Genomic DNA, 20285 nt, shown 5'->3' with positions numbered 1-20285 from the left:
TCGGATGGTCCTCAACGATCTTCACAGATGCTTCTCCGATCTTCCGAAGGGTCCTGGGACCACCCAGGTTCTGTAATGGATCCGCCCCTGCATAGGCTCATAGGCTCAAGGCTTTGATCATCTCTCCTCTCGTGGGCCTTCTCTCTTGAAATTTGATGCAATATAATGGATCTCATTCTATGATTCTTAGGCTATACTTTTCTGTAAAACTAAGGTCTACCACTGAGTTTGCTTTGGGGTATAATCTTATCATATAAATTACAAATTTTTTTATTTGAACCTGTATAACCTCATTCTACACCGAGTGTGGGCTGTGTGAGCTTATGGTGGCATGCATTGTGCTCGAGTCTTTGAGAACGAAGTACTATAGAGTTTCTTTTTGGTGTTCCCTTTTCTTGTAGAATTTAGTGTACGTACCATGTGTAATTCCTCATCGGAAGCCTCTGCCTCCGCCATGGGCAAAAACATTTCCTGAGAAAAGGCAAGTTGCGATGTATAATTTAGAGAATCTGTTTTTTTTTTTTTTTTTATTGATGCTCCATTTTTATAAATTTCTAAATTAAGGTGCTTGAAATCTTGTTATCAACACTGTACATTCAATTACGGATCAAGGTTGGAGGCCTGGAGATCAATTAAATCAAACTAATTTAATGATAATTGTGAAATTGTTCTTATATATAAAAGTAATTTTTAATTAGAAACCGGTGATATTCGTTCGATTTTATTTTATATGACAAAAGGTCTACATCCTCTTTTGAATATATCATAAATTAATTAAGGATGTTTTATTCGTTTTGAAACTTGTTATATGTAGGAATCATACAGTATATGATGTTGGTGGTCACACTTATATGATGGCATGGTCAAAGGATTAGATGACCCATAGACAAAGGGTTTAAGGTGCGTTTGTTGCATCAGATTATCTCGGACTGGACTAATTTTAGTGACTCAGTTGGACTGACTTAGAATAGACTAAGCTGGATTGACTTAGTGAAGCGTTTGGAATAGTAGCGGACTAAAAAATAGGATAATTAGGCCTTGTTTGGCAGTTCAGACTGTATTGACTATTTCTGTCGGATATGATAAATATTTGTTGGATAATACTGACTAAATTAGTACTATTGAACAGAACGATCAAATCCCAAACTCCAAATCCAGTCCGTGATACAATTCGGTTCATCAAACATGGTTGGGTAACAAGTACATTTTAAATGAACTTGAGAGAATATTCCGGAAATTGCAAAGCGGGGGGCATTTGTGAGTGGCTTTAGTTGTGAATAGCTTGTATGTATGAATAAACATCCTGATAGCACTTGAAAGAAATCGTACCGATCTGCGAATTCACGAACGAAAATCGTGGCGTTTGTTGGATAAAGTCATTGTCGTTGCAGAAAGTAATAGGAGGCTTGAGAGTTGTGGGTGGAAGTGGTGGTGGTTGTGGTTGGATGGACAAGAGGTCAAAGAAGAAGACTATGATGAGATCGCAACATCGTTTCACCTCTTTGTCCAAGAAGCGCAGATTTCCTTTCTTAATCTCCAAGAAAGACTATCAAGTAACCAAGAAACTCCAACCAAACAATCCAGAAACCAAGAAAGAACACTATTGTGAGGCCGAGAAAGTTCAAGTTGCGTGGATTTCAACTATCTTCTGTTGGTTAGCGTCAGCTTGGCTTCTTTTTCATAAATAATTCTCCTTGGACTATGGATGTGAGAGAGTAACATAAATCTGAACTGATTTTCTCAAATTTACATGTGCGTTTATCTGCATGTTTGTGGTTGGGCTATTTAACCTAGTCAAACATCATTTCCAGTTCACTGTTTTGATTCATCTTCTACGCGCTTAATCCAAAACCAGCACTTGCTTCGATAAAGAGACATTATTAGCGCGTAAGGACGATGATGAGAAAGTGGCGATGGAGCAAAAAGAAAGGAGCAGCTGGAGGACTCGTTGTTTGGAGCCATTAGTTCCCCACTTGAGTAATGGTATGCTTTCGGTTGATGGGGAGGATGGAGAGTTATCGGAAGAGGAGACTCAGGAAAAGAAACCTGTCTGGGTGGATGAGGAAGAGAAGGCCAAACAAATATTGCTGAAGTTAAGGAAGCTGAGGAAGGAGGAGGAGGAGAGTTTGATCTCGGGTTCAGTTTATATGTCAAGATTGAGAGCTCAACATGCTGAGCTGAACCCAGGCACAGAATGGGCTCAACTTGATCGAGAGTTGCGGGATGGTAGTTATTCTGATGATGATCTCCTTGGAACGAATGAGGATCTTGTTGTGAAGAGCAGCGCGAAGTTGTTGTCTGGACTTCTTGAATATTCAGCACTTGTAAATGCAAATGCAGAGGAACCTTCGAATGGTCCGATTATCTCAGTGCACTTTCATAGAAACGGGATCTGAGAACTGGGGCTTGCATCCATAAGGCTGTTGATGAAGGCTGCATAAATGGTACATCTCTTTGTACATCTCCAACCAGAACATTGTTTGCCGGTGGTGGTTCAGACAGCGGGATTGTCAACATTCACAGTGGAGAGAGGAGTTTTTAGGGGGCAAGAGAAAACCCATTAAGACCATCGAGAATCTTACAACGAAAGTAGACTTTCTCAAGTTCAATGGCGATGCTCAGATACATGTTCCATCATTTACTGTTTTCTCCAACTGGCCTCCGCTAAGATGGTCCATACATTATCACTGCTGTTTGGATTTCAGTCCCGGTTGAGGTTTCATGGCTGTGGGAAATGCTGCTGGAAAAGTGGTGTTGTACAAGTTGCATCACTACTATCACTCATACAAGGAATGGTAAGAAGATCAGTTTATGGTCACCATGATCTTGATTCCTTCGTTTCAGAAGATTCACTTGCCCGTTCGTCGACTATCTGATCTGATTGTATCATCTGTTGTATCAATGGAGTCGTGGGTGGCAATTAGTCTAGAAATATAAATGCTTTCATGCCTTTCTTAATTCAGAAATGTTTCTGCAGCTGCTTTTCACCTTGATTTATTTTTGTTCTGAAGAATGTATAGCCCCAAACTTTAGATTTGAAAATTTTGGATCATTTCTTTATGTTCATCTTAGTTGTTTGGGAAATGATTTCACGTCATTTTTCTCCACATGCATGGCCCATGCTTATTTTTTACCGTTAGATCGAGTAAAGTACATAAAATCTACGGACAAAAGCAGAGGGCGGTGTGCACACCTATGTCACGATATTGAGATATCGGAGTCAAAAGTATGCATTTAGTTATCAATAGTGCATACATATTGTACAGAAAAGTTCAAAGAAAAGGAATGATGAAAAGAAATAAATAGGCATTTATTTATCGATTCGAAGTAAAAAATAAGTTGAAGCGGAGCCAGATCATAGCTCGTACCACAATTCGATTCATTGCGAAAACCGGCTTCCAATTTACAGAAGAAAAAAAAACTCCTGATAAAGTACTTGTGCTCAAGTTCGTGTCGCTGGCCCCAAGAGGAAACATGCACCAACTACGCTCTCCGGAACCTCAACTGCTGTCAAGTTAGATGTTCCGATTTCCAGCAACTGTTCCAAGAGGATTGTCAAGTACAAATTTCTGGAGCCACAACCTAACCTGCGCAGTAGTTTAATACACAAATCAGTCATACAAAGCATATTAAAGTACCTATTCTTTCTGATTATCATGACCTAGATCACCATTAACTCTGCAACTGAACATGCTTTTAACAAAAATGAAAAAGAAACCAGTGTTACCGACTCCTTTTGAGAGAGGTCAAGTAAATTACCAAGTTTTGGATCGTTCTTTGGAACTAAACCAATGAACCTGGTTATATGAAATTGCCACAACTGAACACGTCGCTAAATCTATAATATTCTACATTAACAATATCTTACTGATAACTCTCAGCTATCTCGTACAGCAGATTGGTCAACCCTGATCAAACACTTGCGGCAGCTTTAACATCGGAGTCTGTCTTCTCCTGGAAGAGGTTCAGTAAAAAAACGATGATAAGTAATACACAGACCGCTGAGTTTATAAGTAGCAAAGATGTAGAAGGTTGACTTCAACCCCTATACTAGTTCAGAGTAATAAAGATTGAAAAGTTTCAGCACTTCTTGAGCAGTAAAAGATGTCAGGGAATCTCTAACCAACTTAGGTCACAAATCTTGTTATACATCATGAAAGTTACAGAACCAGAACTATAATAAAATGAAAATTAAGGCAATTCCCTATATGTCCACTACAGACCTGAGATGGAAGGTCTTTTCGTATCTTCCGAGTGGGAGTCCTCATTGTCACAAACTCTTCCGCGGCTGTCGGGTGAATTCCAATTGTGGAATCTAAGTCTGCCTTCGTCAAGCCAGCTTTCACAGCAACTGCAAATCCCTGTAATTTAGCACATGTACTGCCACCTGAGCGCCAGAAACTAAAATCCTGATATGGAAAAAATAAAAACAAAAACAAATAAAAGTGAAATGCACTGACCTGCACAATTTCCGGTGAATCTTCTCCACACATGTGTAACCCCAGAACTTTGTTTGTCTTTGCACAGACTATGAGTTTCATGAAGGTTCGATCTGGCAACCCCGAGACAGTAGCTTTTAAGGGCCTGAAGTTTGAAGTGTAGATATCAACGTCACCATACTGTTCTACAGCCTGCAAAAGTAACTGCAATTTAAGACAAGAAGCCAATTTCGCACAATTGCAGATATACAAAGATAATTTCCTCACCTGTTCTTCGGAAAGACCAACTTGACCAATTGGTGGCTGTGAAAACACAGCAGAAGGAACAGCTCTACTCGAAGCGGAAAAATATCATTAGAATATACACAATTCACACATTCGCTACTCTACTTGCATAGATTCTATGGAATACCTCCAAAGTTATAATATCAGGTAGCCAGGATACCTGTAATCAGGTTTTGTTGGTTCATTCAGAAAGAGTGTTTTTGCTATCGCCCCTCCCTCCATCAAAGCAATGGGAGTCAGATTAACTCTATCTGTAACATCTCCAATAGCCCAAATTGAAGGAACTTCTGTACGGGAGAATTCATCAACCTGAGAAGCAAACCAACTCAAAAATATTCAGAATATAACTCTATATCTCTTGCCCAGTTTTTGGTCACTTTTACCAGGAAAGCATCTAACAAAGAAAGCAGAAAACAAAGCAAAGCTTAAACATATCAAGGAACATTACCTCTATTGCCCCATTCTTGGACAGTTTTACACCTATGGCTTCCAATCCCAAATTCTGCATTGCAGCACAAGTTTGAATTACTAACCCATAAACAATACATCTTAATCATTGAACTGTCAGTATTATATTTGCAGAGTGCCACAACAAGGCATGAAGTCCCAATCAAATATTTCTAGACAACCGTCATTCATTTGGTGGATTGTTACACCTATGCCTTGATGGTGAATCTTTAACTATAAACTAGATATTTCCAAGTTCAAACCTTTGTATTAGGCCTACGTCCTGTCGCAAACATAATGTGTGAGAACCCTTCAATTGTTCCTTTGTTGGTCTTCAGGGACAATGAACCATCAGCTGCCTTTACAATAGCCTGAGGGGACTCCTCTGTGTGGAACTCGATTCCTCGCAGAGCCATCTGCTCTTGAACAAAATCTCTAACCTGCATGGTTACAAAAACACATATTACACCTTCAGAAAGAGACTTCAATCACGAAAATGTGTAACCAAACCAATACTAGCAATATGCATGGTTCCTAACCTCTTCATCAAAACCCCTTAAAACTTTCTTCTGCCTTATAAATACATGAACGTCACTCGTCAAACCATTGAAGATGCCAGCAAACTCCACCGCGATATAACCACCACCAACTATTGCTATTTTCTCAGGCTTGGTAGGCAAATCAAGGGCAGCATCAGAATCTATTGCATATTCACTTCCGGGAATTTCAGGAATGAAGGGTCGACCCCCAACCGAAACTAGTATATGTCTCGCAGAATATAGCTTCCCGTCTACATCAACCGTGTGTGGGTCCACTATCTGTGTCATTGGTGACAAAAAACACAACATTAAGAACAACATTACAAGTATATCTATATCTATAGCTTTGCATACTTTACAGAGAAAGAGTTTTTCCCCTGCCACACCTTTCCGCGGCCTTCGATCAAAGTGACATTTGCATTTTTAAGAACGTTTTTGTAAATCCCGGTGAGCCGCTGTAACTCAGCATTCTTGTTAGCTAGCAATGTGCTCCAATCATGCTTTGGCTCAGTCTCATATCTCCATCCAAACCCATTACTCTCTTCAAACTCATGAGCAAATTTCGAAGCGTAAACTAGTAGTTTTTTCGGTACACATCCACGAAGAACACACCTTCATTAACCAAAAACAAAAAACTCAGCAAAAAAATGAAAAAAGAAAAAGCAATAACATTTCACAGAACCCAGAATCCAAAATTGTTGGAAAAGCTGAATAATTCAATTCCCAAACACCCAATTGGGCTCCAAAAGTTAAAGACTTACGTGCCGCCGACGCCGCCGGTGGTATCGGAAGAGATGGTGGAGAAGGGGAGCTCGCAGACGGCGACTGAAGCTCCAAAATTGGCGGCAAAGCGGGAGGCGCGGACGCCGCCACTGCCGGCACCAATAGTGAAGAGGTCAAAGTCGTAGTGGCGAGTGGAGTCGGCGCCGTTTCCCGAATCGGAGGCGCGAATGGAGAAGTGGCGGCGGGAGTTGAGGTGGTGGTGGGGGTGAGAGGTAGAGGTGCGGCGGAGGTGGGAGAGAGAGGTAAGGGTTTTGGGAAGAGAGAGAAAGGAAGGGAGTTTTTTGGAGAAGAGGAGATTGTGGAGTGCCGGGGAGGAGGAGATGGTGGTGGTGAGCTTTGGGGTGGATAGAGAGGTGGCCATGATGAAAACGTAAGCGCCCCAAGCTTTTGGAACTTTGGTGGCTTTGCTGCTTAAATAGGGCAGTCGTGTTAATGTTATTTTCGTGTCAAATTTTTACTCGTCAACATCGTCGGGTTATTTTAAAAATTCAAACCCAAATAAAATAAACGTATTACGTGAGCCGATCCGTTTGCATTCATTAAAAACAATATATATTACTTGAATATATAATCAAATAAAACAATCATATGAAATTACAAAATATTAACATTGAATTCGTAAAAATCCACAAATAATTTCAAAACACATCATAGCACTACAAAATATCAAATGTATGTGCAAAATGAAATTTTTGCTTTCAACTTTGTGGAGTCTTTCTCAAAAGGAGGGGAGGTTGATGTAGAGACTCTGGACATGGTGGAGATGCTGTGATGTGGGGCCGCGATGGCGTATCCGTTCACATATGATATTACAGTCCTGTTCTCTTAAGGTTCTTATTTTGAGGAGTTGTGAGGATCAAATCTATATTAGTCACAAGATTATATGCAATTCAACCTAAACGAATATAATTTTGTGGCTAATATGCAATTGGTCGTTACAAATTCTCAAAATAGGATTTCCTACACCACCGCCTTTGAGGATTCATTTGAAAGTGACTCTTTAGCATTTCTCATATTATTCTTTAAAATTTTAACCGCTGAAGTGACAAAAAATGTGCCCCAATTTAGAGAATGTCTTGTCAAGAATTGTTGATTGGGGCTATTCAGAGCCAGATGGTTGTAAATACGCGTAACATTGTGATCTGGAAAGCTTCTCGATAACAATGCTGCTGCAGATAGCCCATTACCATGTAAGCGTCCAGTTTATGGCTCGAAGAGAGTTCGGGTGCCACATTTTCGCACTACTGCAATGGTAAATGTTTAAAGCTTCTCTTGTTACCATGTCTGATGTGCTGGGAAGGAATTGTCCAAGGTTGCAAAACATACACATTTCCTTAAGTGGTTTACAAACCATAGGGATTAAGGTGAATCGAATCTAAACCATAGGATTAAACCGTAGGGGCTAATTCGAAATCTGGAACCACTGATTTACCCTCGAATCCATTTGCTCTGTAGTAAGCAAGATACGAACGAACGCTTACTTCCCTGTAAATAGGCTGGTCTCCAGAAAGAATCTCCTTGATTGGTCCAATGGGTTTGATTCTCTCGGTTGCACTTGGATAGAAAAAACATACAGCTGATACTCTAGGCCCCGCTGTTCCTGCCAGTACCCTATGCACTACGCTTTTGAACTTGCCGTTGGAGATAAACTGCGCACAACATTGAAGATAAATGAGTTCTCATGCAAGATGATTTTTGTAGTTTTGTGTCTCACTCATCACGTGATTTTGACGTTCATGTTATGTCTCTCTCATTATGTCAGAATGGTAATAAGAACACAAGAGAGACAGAGAGGGGATGTATGAAATCGAGACAGAAAAGTTTCTTCTCAAGGAATTAGGATGATGAAGAATAATGTGTTTCTCTGGCCCTCTCTTTACATGAATCAGACTGGTGATGAAAGAGACATGGAGAGGACGTATGAAACTATGACATTAAAGATCTATTTTCGTTCGACGAAATAGGATGATGAACTTACTTGCAGAAGATCACCAACATTGGCCACGAGAGTTCCTTTAGTTGGAGGAACATCAACCCAATGACCTTCGTGGAGGACTTGCAGGCCGCCAGTTTTGTCTTGTAAGACTACGGTAAACGAGGAAGGATCTGTATGCCTGGAAGTGTTGAGGGTCAGCTTGGGTTCTGGACAACTCGGGGAGTAATGGAGCACCAGACTTTCAGCCTTCAGGAACTCTCTGCGTTCCAGGTAGGCAGCGCTAAGCCCCAAGGCCTCCGATAGCAAACCGGACAGTACATTTCCCAGGTTCTTCATGTGTTTGGTGTACTCCTGCACCGCCTCTCTGTGAATCAAACCAATCTCTCGTCAGATTATCCGGTATGTTATGTGATTAGACTTTAACATATATGTACAAGCAGCTTGAGGAGTATGTACCTGCAAACCGATGGAATGTTCTCAGGATCCAATGGACCGTCCAGGAAATCAAACCCTACCGAGTCTCTCCAAACTGCTGCTTTGGTTGCCAACGGTTTTACACTGCTGTAGTATGCCACTTTTTTATTATAGTCACGAGAATACCAGTCCATCCTGTCCTCCTTCGGCTGCTCATGAAATCGTCGAGACCCTTCTAACGCCTTATCCATCGCCTTCTCCGGAACTCCATGGTTAACCATTTGAAAGAACCCCCACGTTTCGCATGCTTTACGAACCTCCTTCACAATCTGCGGACGCCGGAAATCTTGATCAAAGCCCTCAAAATCTATGACAGGAACTCGTAATTCTATATTTTTTATTGCCAAATCTGAAAGTCTGTCTGCTGGCTGGATGAACATCCTGGGGAGTTTGGTCAGCCCTGTGTCCACAAGTCCTTTTACTCCAGCTTTTGTTTCCTCAAAATCCTTCATATCCTTGGCTATGTCATAACTCGACAGTCCGTTTGCCATCGTCGCAAGCTGGGGAATGACGCTGCGGAAGTATGTTAGACGCTCTGCAGATGTGATTAAAAGAAGCAGAGAATATGAAGAACAATTTGATGAGAACAATTGATTTAAAGTAGTACCGTTTGATTGAAATATTTGAAGAATACCAGAATGTTGCTTTGATACCGATGAGTCGATGACTTCAGTACTGTAATTCTAACTGAGAGGGAAGGAACTTTAAGACTCCAAACTGTCATTACATTTACAATACATTTGGAATTTGTATTAATTTATTTGGCATCTTAAAATAGTAAGGGAACTCTCTTGAAGTGAGACTCATGAACTCTCTTAGAGTGGGCTCTCTACTGACTCTCTGCTACCTCACAGTTTAACGTCAATTCCTATGCCAATATTATAAAACATTGTGCCGATAAACATGAAGTGGCAGAGAGTCCATGAAGAGTCTCAGCTTTTAGCATTTCTCTTTGATAAAATAATTGGGGCTCAGAGAATGTGTACACTACAGATTGGCCCACTGCAATTTAGATGAATTTTTCTAATTGAGCATGCAACATGTTTAAGAAATCCCTCCCCAAACCATGCTTGCATTTTTAATTCCTTAACAAAAGCTGACTGCACAATGCACGATAAACGGTTGAGATGAATTGATTCCTAGGATCCTCACAAAGAGAAATCTTGGTGTTTGTTCAAGCAGAGGACAACCATAGTTGTTGCAAAAAATGAAAGTCATACGAGGGTTTGGGAATGAATGGAAGTGGAAGTGGAAGTGGAAGTGGTCATGGTGCTTAAGACTTGAATATTACATGATGAAAATGGTGCTTAATCACATGAAAATGCATATAATATTCTTCACACCCAATTCCTTTTTAGTTGTAACTTGTAAGAACTTGTAAGGTATGAAAGAATGCAAGCTCGTTTGAAAATGCTTCTTTCAAAAGCACTTATATTAAAAGCACAAAAATAATTTTAAATGCAAATGCTTCACTAAAAGCACTTAGACCATCTCCAAAGAAAATATCAAATATGTCCAATGGGACTAAAAGAAATTCAGGTGTTCTCTAATGGAGATGCCATATATGATGTGGTTGCTTTCTAACAGTCTTTTTTGACACACCCGGACCCAAAATATTCAAACAACCGAATTGAGCTATGCTGGACTACAAATGGAGGAAGGTGACGAAGGCATAAAGTGATGGTAATGTGAAAAGTGCAAAATAATTTAAATCTGAAGTAGGCATGTGAGCGGGTTGAAACATTTATCACACAAGTAATGTCAGAGTATAAGTAAATTGCAATAAAAGATAAAGTAAGAGCATTTTATACCAAACGGAGTCTTCTTCCACGTTAGCATAAGTAAATTGCAGTAAAAGATAAAAGTAAGAGCATTCAATACATAACCATTTTCAGCAATCCATATACGGAAATGAAGCTCAGAGGAATCGAACTCAGAAAACCATAAGGAAGCAGTTTAGGGTAGTTTGAAGCCTTACCTTCGCCGTAAACGGAGATATTATCGCCGGGAAAACTAGAGTCGCGACGGAGCTCGCGGTTTCAATTTCTCAGGAAACAGGGGAAGTATGTGGTTTTGTTGGGAGGAGAGGGGTATCGTAATGGTGGTTTAGGATGTTCCATCGCTGGAGATCGGCGGCTCCACCGCCGTCTGTATTTTTGGGGTGTGCAACGGGGAAGACGAGAGAGTTGGGAGAGGGGGAAAGAGTTTTGAGGAGTTCGGGAGAAAAGTGATATGGAGTGACAGAGAGTTTTGAGTGTGGGCAGTGTTACAGTGTGGAGTGCACCGGGGGAAGCAGGACTCCCACGCGGGTGGGTCCCGCATGACATAAACCCAACAAAACTAAATAGTGAGATTGCTCAAATGCCCTCCAACTTCGTAGTTCCATAGCTCTGCTTTTTGTTTCATCTGCGTCTACGACGAGTACTACGAAAGTATGTGTGTATATGTATTTGGATCAAGCCTAATTAATAATTAATTAGGCACAAATCTTAATTATAAAATACTTACGGAGATAGGTCTACTTGCTTACTTGCTTAACAAACCTAACAAATAAGTCATCAACATTACAGTCTGCAACCCATAAGCAACCCACTACCATTTTGCCTCTCATTAGGAAATGTGCTTAAATCGTCTGATTTACATCTCATATTCGTAAAAACACATACCACCTAAAAAAACGAGAAAATGGACAAAGAGTGACAATGACTCAAATGTCCACGTAGGAATTCCATGTATGATTTCCACTTAGCCCGTCAGGGGCATTTTCATTCGTTAGGGAATAGAATAAGATTGAATTTGGGATTGGACGTGACAATTCAACTAGCCACATTAGTCATCAAATAAAGTTTTGACATATTATATTTGATATCTCCTTTAGAGATGCTCTAAACTTATAAATGGTTATTTGAAATTATTTTTAGTTATTTTAAAAACACTTTCAAATAAGTCATCAAATAAATCTTATTCTCCAAATTAAAATATAAAAGAAAACAAGTAGAAAACTTGATTTCAGTTTAGAAAAGTGTTATTGGCACTCTAAAAATCTCATTCTACATTCCTCACAAGTATATTTTTCTTTCTAAATATAAAAAGTTTGTAGAATAAGATTTTTGGAGTGTCAATAACAATTCTTTCAGTTTATCATGATTTAATAAAACATCAAGTAATCAGGCATTGATATTTAAAAACTGAGACTGAGAATATAGTGGATAACACAAGTACACAAGTTTGATTCAGAAATGGGAAGCTTTTACTACAAAACATGAACTAGAAATTTTTACATTCCTCCATCATTTGAGGAACACTGGTGTTTGGCTTAGAGGGACAATCCTGACTCTTCGTCCTCTTCGAGGGAGGAAGTATAGATAAAGTAGAAGGTCCAAATGAGACCAAACACACCAAAGAGGATCCAACCAAGAAGGTTGTTGCTCAATCCGAATGGAAGCCCTGTTCCCTCGGTGCTCAGCCTATCGTCCACCAAAGCCATGGCCGGGCTTGACATGGTCGCCGCCATAGCTGCGGCCGCCAAAGATGCACCCTTGGCCATGTTTGAGTTGCTCTCCTTCTTTCCTTCCATGGAGCAGCTCACTCTTCCCTTTCTTGCAAGTGACGGCAAAGCTGAAATCATATTCAGAAACCAATTAGAAGAAGAAAAGAAATGTAAAATCAAATGTCAACAAGTCTCGTAAGAAGGAAATATCACTGTGACGGTATATCATACCACTCACAATTAAAGAGAAAAACTTTCTTAAAACGACAATTAAACCGTTCATGCACTGTTATATGAGAAAATTTAAACGTACAACTGTACACCAGAGTTGAAATACCGCTAAAGACGCATATCCGAGGTGTAAATAAGTTTCTCTCGTAATCAAGAAGCAAAGAAAGCGAGTGTTACCCAAAACAGTTGAGGATGGAGCCCCAACAGATGGCTTGTGCACAAGGCTTGCCCTAGTGACCGACGAGGCTGCAGAGCTAGCAGTAATGGTTGCCATTTGTCCTTAGCTTTGGAGAACTCTAACAAGCTTATGGGAAATCTGCAGTGGAACTGAGCCTATGACACAAGTTGCAGTTTCATAGGGGTTGTGCAATTCACAGATTAATATGATTGGGCCAGAGTCTGCCCCGCGCATCACATAGGATGGATAGATTGGCATTTGGCAGCCCCTCATTAGATATCCCCTATCGGATACCACCCAACCATTTTTCTCCACGTGTCACATAATCCCTCAAAAGTCCAAATTGCCCTTTCTTTAGGAAAAATAGTAAAATCGAAGAAAACTTTTATGATACTCATACAATGTTGTAGCCTCATCTCCTAATGACGTAATAAGATGTAGAGAAAAATACACACCTGATACTGAATTATTGATACGAAAGGCAAAAGTTGCGGTTTAATTGTATCATGTAAGTTACTCACCTAGCTTAACTTGGTTTTCAGTAGTAATTTCGCTCGGAAAAATCAATAGGTTTAGATAATGAGTTTACAACTAATGTAATAGCAAATAACAAAATGAATGTGTCTATATTGAAAGATGTTTTGAAACGGTGTAGCTAACGGATCGAAACAAGTTATGTACAAAAAATACGGACCAGCAATACAAAATCCCCCCGGGATCTTATTAACTCCAATTATTTCTACACTTTTGTACTCGGCTACTAGAAGATTTATGGCCGGAAAAATTTGGGAAAAATTGGTCGGAACTTTGCATCGAAGAATCGTTGAAGAAAGAATTGTGTGAAGCAGTGCAGGTCCACGAGCAAGAAGCAACTACTAATCTGGTGCATGTGCTTTTCAACCACCCTATGCATGAATGTTGCACCGTTGCAGATAAGAGTCGTCATAGTTGACATATTTTCTCCAATAATCCTTGTACCTCGCAATCGCTATGTCCAACCATGGCTTCATGATTCCATCATAGTGTATTACTGCCGCTCGATCAATGTCAGCACGAACCACACCTGAGTTATAACCCAGCCCAAGGATGTGCCACCGCCTGTCCAAAGCTACCGTCTGGTTATAGAAGGTGATCCAACCTAAGGGCAAACTCCCAGCCACCCACAACGGCCTCTTGTAACCCTGCAACCAAAAACGCAGCAAAACAAGCATTGGATTGTGTTTTCATAACAACGTTCAAATATCCACAAGTGGAGATGTATGTACTGTGCCGTGAACCAGACCATCACATTCCCAAATGTTAAAACCCGAAAAAGAAAATACTTCAAAAATTGTAAAGTAGAAGTTCACATTGTACCGATTTCAAGTACTTGTCGTAGAGTGTAGTCAGATCTTTTCTCCTCCATTCTTGAAGGTCAAACAAATTCATCCCAAATGCCCATGTGCATGCATTGGCATCAAACCTTTTTGCCACAAATGGATCTGAGAAGTTGATGAATGTATCCATCCGAAGGAAGGAAGTTTCACTCTCCCGACAAGTCTCAACTGCTCCATTTACTTTTCCTTTCATATCAACACTCCATAGCTTACTTAGATCCTTTTGCACCACCACATCATGGTCAAAGAGCACAATCTTATTCAATGCTGGGAAGATATCTGGCAGGTAGAAACGGAGGTGGTTGAGTTCGGAAGAATATCTAGGGTCACTGGAGTTTTGCCTTAAACTTGTATTGTACTTGGTAGACAACCATTCAAAACTATCAATGCTCTGGACTTGGATTGTGGCTTTTCCAGGAGGATTTAATAAGAACCACATTGAGATTGCTGGAAAATTGAGTGCATCAGTCACAACATGGAAAACAATCTTCTCTGGTTTCTGCACATCATTATGCCAAAAGTAAAAAAACAAGTCAACAAGCTTCCATGCTATACTGATATAGTGTCTGTTTTCATCTGAAACCTCGAAGGAGAACATGAAAATTATGGCCTGGATTAACTATCATGGTTTTCGGTTAAGCTGAGTGAATATTTTGATTCTCCACTTTAGTCAAAAGAAAAATCAAATGGGGGTTCGGAAATTAAATAAGAAACTTAGAACGGAATACTGAAAAGGCTGACTCAAATTACCAAGGCAGTGGAAACAGTGGAGTTCACAACCACTGTACATCCCAGAACATTGTCGGAGAAAACAGCATAATGATAGAGCTTTGAATCATGCAACTTTTGCTGGTTAGGAAACTGCCTGTCCTTGGGAGCCAGAGCAAAGTATTCAGCAGTCAGCTGCATAGAAAGACAATGAAGGCCTTTTGGGGTTGTGCTTGAAGCGAGGCTGAAAAGAAAAGAGACTTGCTTCTTCTGCGACTGAATTTGCTCTTCAGCATTCTGAGTCATAGCACGAAGCTTTTTGGACATGGAAGAGCAGTCTGGGTATGTACGCCTGGCTTTAGATAGTGAAGACTCCATCTTTCTCATTCTCTGTAAGGCACTGCAATTTAATTTGTTTTAGAGAATTTTAATGCTTTGTGACTAAGTGAGAGCTCAAAATGGTGTTCCCCAGCCTAAAATGTTTACTAACATAACTATTACATACTACTCTTTTGTCTTTCAGATTAATTTTTGTTTCAACATCTTTTGTTTTTCTTTCCCTTCTGTGGGGTGGAACATACTTGGAAAGTAATGGAAAAGGGGAAAATAAAAGAGATGAATAGTTATACCTCTTTGATAGATCCGAATCCTTGGTGGCTCCACCAATTGCTCGTTCCACCTCTTTGATTTGCAGTTTCAACTCCTTCACTAAACTTGACTTACTGCTTGGTGGTGCAGAACTCAAGTATGCTTTAGCTCTAATCACTTGATCCTTCATCTCATTTATCTTCTTTGTAACTTTCTGTAAATTCGAATGTGCATTCTGATCGTGTTGAACTGCACGATTAGGTCTTACATCTTTCTTCCGTCTTATTCTCTCATCTATTACTTTCCGCGACTGAGAGTGTACATTCTGATCTTGTTTGTTCAATTGCTTCTGTAATAAAAACCATATAAATCAAAATACAGAATGCAGAAGGTACACCTTGCTACAATGATTTGTCACAACAAATTCTGAAATTCCGGCGATTTAACAATTATATAAAAGTATCAAACTTTGGGGTTTCTTAATACCTAAAATGCACAAACTTGACCCTTAAAACTACGTACTCCAATACATGTAACAAACAACTTCTACTGGATTATAAAAGACTACATTTTTCTCTTTTCTTCTCATTTTTTCTATCAAATCTGCTCGTCATATAATCGCGGCACAAAGCATACCTTTCCCCTAGACATGGATGATACCTGTCTCTGCTGAAGTTGCTTATCTCCTTTGTTGCTCTCGTATTTGGTTCCTGATATTTGCATTACGCAGACACACAGTAAACAATGTGAGATTGAGAAAGCAGTATATAAACAAAAAGAATACAAACACCAGTCAAAATACACTAACCATTTGTAGTTCTTTCCAACATATCAGTAGCGTCCCCAACATTTCCGGATTCCTTATCAACATGATCCTTTTTAAGAGTATAATTAACTGCAGAAAGCAAATATGTGTCTTCATATAAAACTTTTCTCGGCTCTTTCAAGCCTTCACTCGATTCCTAAATCACAAAAGCATATCAAAAATCAAAACCACAGATTGTAAAACAATCAACTGATAAATTCACATTGAATCCATATCGAAATCAATTCATCCTTCACTACCTGCTCGACGCTAAGTTTCACACTATCAGTCCTGTATTTCTGCGCCAACAAAACAAAACCCACCTTCAATCTCCAATTGGTTAACAAAAATAAAAAAAATTGTAGCTTCAAAAACTTATAAATTTACAATCTTTAATCTTAAACCTCCATAAAGAAACAATTTTTCATAATTTGACTAAACCTCCCGGCATCAAACAACACAGACCCTGAACATTCAAAAGTTCATTTTCTCTCACTTTCTCAGCAGCCAAACACCACACAATAAAATTACAAAACAAAAAACCGAGATTTGGGATGAAGGATTCATACAATATTCGATAAATCCTCTATGGATTCGTTCCGCCCTGCAAAGCCACAGTTCACGAATCAGTCAGTCTCCACAATCGAACAAAGTCATACAGATATTTACAAATGCACCACTGCATCAGAATTTCATATTTACAATTAGGCGTGAGATTTTTGAGCCTCTGGGAGACGAAGACGACGGGCGTGAAAACAGAGACGCATAGCAGAGCGAGGATGAGGATCCTCTGGCATCGACGAAACAGCTTCATCAATGGCGGTTAGGGTTTTTCTCAGTCCCCCAACAGCACATTTCACATATTTTTCTCAGATCACAACCGAAAAAAATTAAATCCAATGCTTCGATTACAAGATAACGAACCGGAATTAAAAAATAAAAATAAAAACAGCAGGAAGAAGCGAGAAAAGGAAGATATCGGTAAAAATCTAGGGTTCTGAATCAGTCCCCTTGATACTTTGCGATTCTAGAGAGAGAGACAGAGAAAGAGAGAGAGAGAGAGCGAGAGGAGAGAGAGTGTGCGTGTTTACGAAATAGCTTGTTCCGCCATGTTCTTGTTCTGTGAGGGATGTGGGTTTTTTTTTTTTTGGTTTTCTCTTTTTGGAATACATTTTTTTTTTGGATTTTGTTTTGAAAACCAAAAAGGGAAATCGGATATTTTTATTTTTCTTTTTTTGATCAAAATTTTTATTTTTATTTTCTGAATGGGGGCTTGTTATTGTTGTTACGCGGGATTGGGAAGGCAGGGAATGTAGGATGACGAAAGTGACGGTGACGGTGGGGTGGGGTCCACGGTGGATAATGCGGAAGACGGCTACTGATCGTTGATTAGTATGACTATTTTGTTTGTCTGAGAGTGTGGAAACGTGTAAGAGTGGGATGGTGGCACGTTATATTCTGTTGTAGGTGACAACAATGAGTGCGGCTGACAATCATTATAAAATTGATTAAGCGTAATTTTCAGGTTAATCATTTGTTTGTGGAAGAATTTGTTTATGTGTTTTCTCCTCATTAATGGATAATGATCATCGCCGGATTATTTTCTTAGAGATTCTGTGATCCTGGTTGTTGATTATATATTATGTGATCAGAAATCATTCTAAAATTTAAAATTTAAAATCAAATATAAATAGTACTTAATGAAAACTGACCGCACGATGTACGATGAACGATCACGATCACGAAATCCTCAGAAACCCTAAGAAAATGATCCGGCGAGGATCCTTTTTCCTGATTAATTATGTTACTCTTTAATTCTTGTAACCAAAAATAGAAAGAATTAATTGATTTCCTAAATGACTGTCATGATTATGTTTTTTTTTTCCAAAAGTTTCATTGATATTTTCAATGATATTTCCAAAACTGTGAGTTTTGGAAAACAATTTTCTTTCGTTTTTTTAGTTTAAAAATGATAGAATAATTTATACAAATTTATCTAAATTGTGGGAAGGAGGGAGAAATTGAACTCACGACGTATTTTCTTTCATTTGATCCATTTTTATGGTCTTTAAATTGAATAATACAACCACAACAAGTGGTCTAGTGGTAACGACGCAGACTGCAGCTCCCTAATAAACAAAAAAATATGGGAGATTCCGGGTTCGATGCTCAAAGCTGATGAGTCTCTCTAGGCTCGGAATGAATGGATAATTATGGCTTACCACCAGTTATCCTCTTTTTAGAAGAATTTTTTTTTTTGAATAACACAAAAGAGAATGAAGAAACAAAACCATACAAAGTGCATAAAAAGAAATAAAATAAGTCCGCAAAAATATTTTCTAGTTGGTTAATTATGTCTCAACAAATTTGTTTTACTTAAGAGTCCACGTTAAGCACTGAAACATGCATTTAACAATGATTATCAATTGGAGTTGAGATCAAATTTTGCCCGAAAGTTAACAAGCTGAAATGATGAAAACGTATTCGTCAACCATCGCGTGGACTAGTTTGTCTTTGTCGTCCTAAGTCCTAACTGTTGTCGTAGGTGATCCAACTCCAACCTAGCTGTTTTTTTTTTGGTTTTAACTTAATGTTGCTTAGTATTATGGTTTAGTACTACTCTTCTTCATTTGATGTAAGAGGTCTTAGGTTCGATTCTCGCTAAAGTTGAAGTTGAACCACATTACTATCGTTTGTTTAAAATAAAGAAAAAAAGGTTTTTAACCCTAATTTCGAAAGTTTTTTTCAATCTTGAAATTGGATTGAGTGAATTCCAAGGTTCGAATAATCTAAACAATTTCATGTCAAAAGCTGACATTTAAATGTTCCTTGAGACTAAAGCAATAATAAAGACACGAATCCGTGTTTAATGGTGGAGATTTAATTGATAAACCATTGACCCATTTCATTTTTGTTGGTAAAAAAGGATCTTAGTTTCGATGCATATTTGAGTCAAGTCAGATGGTAAAGATAGGGCGTTGCCTTCTTGCATTCAAGTTTGAATTTGCTTTTGTGCAGATTAGAGTAGTTTACCAAAACATATTCCATCCTAATTGGTGTAAGGGAGTTCTGTTAAGTTGGATGACCCATGTTTGAATCTTTCATTGAACGAGCTCTTTTGCAAGGGGTGTTGTAAGCTTGTAGTTCAATTGGTTAGACGTATTTCCCTTCTTCCAATATCGCTTGTATAAATAAACTTACTAACTCGGGTTCAGTAATGTATAAGCTAAGAAGTTTATTTACTTTAAAAAACTTTTATTTTAGAAGTGTAATTACGTGACGAGAAAGATAAACCGAAGTGGTGATAGGAATCGATACTCCATGACTCATCAACACTGACAAACAGCGATACGACCAAAAAGGACCGAGATTTGTAGCCTGAAATGAAATGGGTGAGGGACCTCATTGCTTTTGCTCAAGTTTTTTGACTTTAAGCCTGGAAGCGAGGTACTTTTTTCAGGTAAAGGGGAAGAGTGTCACATGGTTCATGTAACACATCTAATCATTTTAAATTTAATTTGAAATACTTGAAGATCTCGTGTCACCTACTTTCGTACATGATAGTAATTAGTGTTTGAAAGGTCGGCAAGAAATTGGATCCATGTGACTAATAATTTATATAAATATATATATGAATGTGAAATAGAATTTGGGAACGTGACATATAGTATATAGTGTAGTGTATATACAGTGAGATTTATAATTAATTTATGGAATGTTTCGATACTATTATAGTGAACAAAACGTATTAATATGTTATTAATATAAATATAAATATATATATTGATGATGTGTACATCTAAATTACATATTAATAAAACTTTTATTTGTCAACCAAAGTGAAAAGATATTTTTATTTTCTATCATAAAATAAAATCATGGAGGATAAAGTAATTTTGTACAAACTTAATTTTACAGTTTTTTTTTTTTTAAACATCACATATATATGATTCTAACAAATCTCTAATTTAAAAAATAAAAAGAAAAAGAAAAACTCATCCTCATT

At 38.6% G+C, this 20285-nt stretch overlaps 4 protein-coding genes across 15 annotated transcripts; all 4 read right to left on the bottom strand.

Annotated features, from left to right (window-relative positions):
* Nucleotides 1-3212: 3212 nt before the first annotated feature.
* Nucleotides 3213-7202, bottom strand: LOC103435685 (glutathione reductase, chloroplastic-like). 2 transcript variants are annotated; one of them, XR_003773508.2, is made up of 11 exons: nucleotides 6472-7202; nucleotides 6097-6322; nucleotides 5711-5989; nucleotides 5435-5611; nucleotides 5173-5226; nucleotides 4885-5033; nucleotides 4707-4770; nucleotides 4461-4631; nucleotides 4224-4387; nucleotides 3869-3954; nucleotides 3213-3587 (listed from the first exon to the last, which is right to left on the bottom strand). XR_003773508.2 is itself a non-coding variant. In XM_029102685.2 (11 exons), the coding sequence occupies exons 1-10, from the start codon at nucleotides 6852-6854 to the stop codon at nucleotides 3913-3915; spliced, it is 1683 nt and encodes a 560-aa protein (XP_028958518.1). In that variant the 5' UTR covers nucleotides 6855-7202; the 3' UTR covers nucleotides 3213-3587; nucleotides 3869-3912. The 2 variants fall into 2 exon arrangements, 1 of the variants encoding a protein (XP_028958518.1); XM_029102685.2 differs by having other exon boundaries at nucleotides 4224-4361.
* Nucleotides 7203-7750: 548 nt separating this feature from the next.
* Nucleotides 7751-11165, bottom strand: LOC103435686 (1-aminocyclopropane-1-carboxylate oxidase homolog 1-like). Of its 10 annotated transcripts, none has more exons than XM_029102686.2 (5): nucleotides 10882-11165; nucleotides 9511-9620; nucleotides 8886-9403; nucleotides 8472-8793; nucleotides 7751-8142 (listed from the first exon to the last, which is right to left on the bottom strand). In XM_029102686.2, exons 3-5 carry the CDS (start codon nucleotides 9392-9394, stop codon nucleotides 7882-7884), a joined length of 1092 nt encoding a protein of 363 aa, XP_028958519.1. In that variant the 5' UTR covers nucleotides 9395-9403; nucleotides 9511-9620; nucleotides 10882-11165; the 3' UTR covers nucleotides 7751-7881. The 10 variants fall into 10 exon arrangements, with proteins under 10 accessions (XP_028958519.1, XP_028958520.1, XP_028958526.1 ...); XM_029102687.2 differs by having other exon boundaries at nucleotides 8886-9438; nucleotides 9538-9620; XM_029102693.2 differs by having other exon boundaries at nucleotides 9511-9590.
* A 918-nt stretch (nucleotides 11166-12083) lies between these two features.
* Nucleotides 12084-13205, bottom strand: LOC103435687 (photosystem II reaction center W protein, chloroplastic-like). The gene is made up of 2 exons (XM_008374090.4): nucleotides 12802-13205; nucleotides 12084-12521 (listed from the first exon to the last, which is right to left on the bottom strand). The coding sequence occupies exons 1-2, from the start codon at nucleotides 12896-12898 to the stop codon at nucleotides 12220-12222; spliced, it is 399 nt and encodes a 132-aa protein (XP_008372312.1). The 5' UTR covers nucleotides 12899-13205; the 3' UTR covers nucleotides 12084-12219.
* A 204-nt stretch (nucleotides 13206-13409) lies between these two features.
* LOC103435689 (probable galacturonosyltransferase 6) lies at nucleotides 13410-17545 on the bottom strand. Of its 2 annotated transcripts, none has more exons than XM_008374091.4 (9): nucleotides 16982-17545; nucleotides 16849-16883; nucleotides 16540-16578; nucleotides 16283-16436; nucleotides 16111-16184; nucleotides 15516-15823; nucleotides 14929-15286; nucleotides 14159-14677; nucleotides 13410-13983 (listed from the first exon to the last, which is right to left on the bottom strand). In XM_008374091.4, the coding sequence occupies exons 1-9, from the start codon at nucleotides 17091-17093 to the stop codon at nucleotides 13708-13710; spliced, it is 1875 nt and encodes a 624-aa protein (XP_008372313.2). In that variant the 5' UTR covers nucleotides 17094-17545; the 3' UTR covers nucleotides 13410-13707. The 2 variants fall into 2 exon arrangements, with proteins under 2 accessions (XP_008372313.2, XP_008372314.2); XM_008374092.4 differs by having other exon boundaries at nucleotides 16283-16369; nucleotides 16982-17407.
* Between the last annotated feature and the right edge of the window lie 2740 nt (nucleotides 17546-20285).

Source organism: Malus domestica, chromosome 05 (genome assembly GCF_042453785.1).
Source record: "Malus domestica chromosome 05, GDT2T_hap1".
Taxonomy (NCBI): domain Eukaryota; kingdom Viridiplantae; phylum Streptophyta; class Magnoliopsida; order Rosales; family Rosaceae; genus Malus; species Malus domestica.
Note: the sequence above shows the minus strand (reverse complement) of the source record. Positions and strands in the feature narration are given on the sequence as shown.

What these genes read in the sequence shown, in the direction of transcription:
- LOC103435686 (XM_029102686.2), bottom strand. Translation starts at nt 9,394, where the DNA reads ATGGCAAACGGACTGTCGAGTTATGACATAGCCAAGGATATGAAGGAT. An exon ending in AACATTCCATCGGTTTGCAG is followed by an intron (nt 8,794 to 8,885) that starts GTACATACTCCT and finishes TTTGATTCACAG; the next exon opens with AGAGGCGGTGCAGGAGTACA. An exon ending in ATGTTGGTGATCTTCTGCAA is followed by an intron (nt 8,143 to 8,471) that starts GTAAGTTCATCA and finishes TGTTGTGCGCAG; the next exon opens with TTTATCTCCAACGGCAAGTT.
- LOC103435685 (XM_029102685.2), bottom strand. Translation starts at nt 6,854, where the DNA reads ATGGCCACCTCTCTATCCACCCCAAAGCTCACCACCACCATCTCCTCC. An exon ending in GACGTAGGCCTAATACAAAG is followed by an intron (nt 5,227 to 5,434) that starts GTTTGAACTTGG and finishes GCTGCAATGCAG; the next exon opens with AATTTGGGATTGGAAGCCAT. An exon ending in TTGGTCTTTCCGAAGAACAG is followed by an intron (nt 4,632 to 4,706) that starts GTGAGGAAATTA and finishes TTACTTTTGCAG; the next exon opens with GCTGTAGAACAGTATGGTGA.
- LOC103435689 (XM_008374091.4), bottom strand. Translation starts at nt 17,093, where the DNA reads ATGAAGCTGTTTCGTCGATGCCAGAGGATCCTCATCCTCGCTCTGCTA. An exon ending in CATCCATGTCTAGGGGAAAG is followed by an intron (nt 15,824 to 16,110) that starts GTATGCTTTGTG and finishes TTTTTATTACAG; the next exon opens with AAGCAATTGAACAAACAAGA. An exon ending in ACGACAAGTACTTGAAATCG is followed by an intron (nt 13,984 to 14,158) that starts GTACAATGTGAA and finishes TTTTGGTTGCAG; the next exon opens with GGTTACAAGAGGCCGTTGTG.
- LOC103435687 (XM_008374090.4), bottom strand. Translation starts at nt 12,898, where the DNA reads ATGGCAACCATTACTGCTAGCTCTGCAGCCTCGTCGGTCACTAGGGCA. An exon ending in TCCATCCTCAACTGTTTTGG is followed by an intron (nt 12,522 to 12,801) that starts GTAACACTCGCT and finishes ATATGATTTCAG; the next exon opens with CTTTGCCGTCACTTGCAAGA.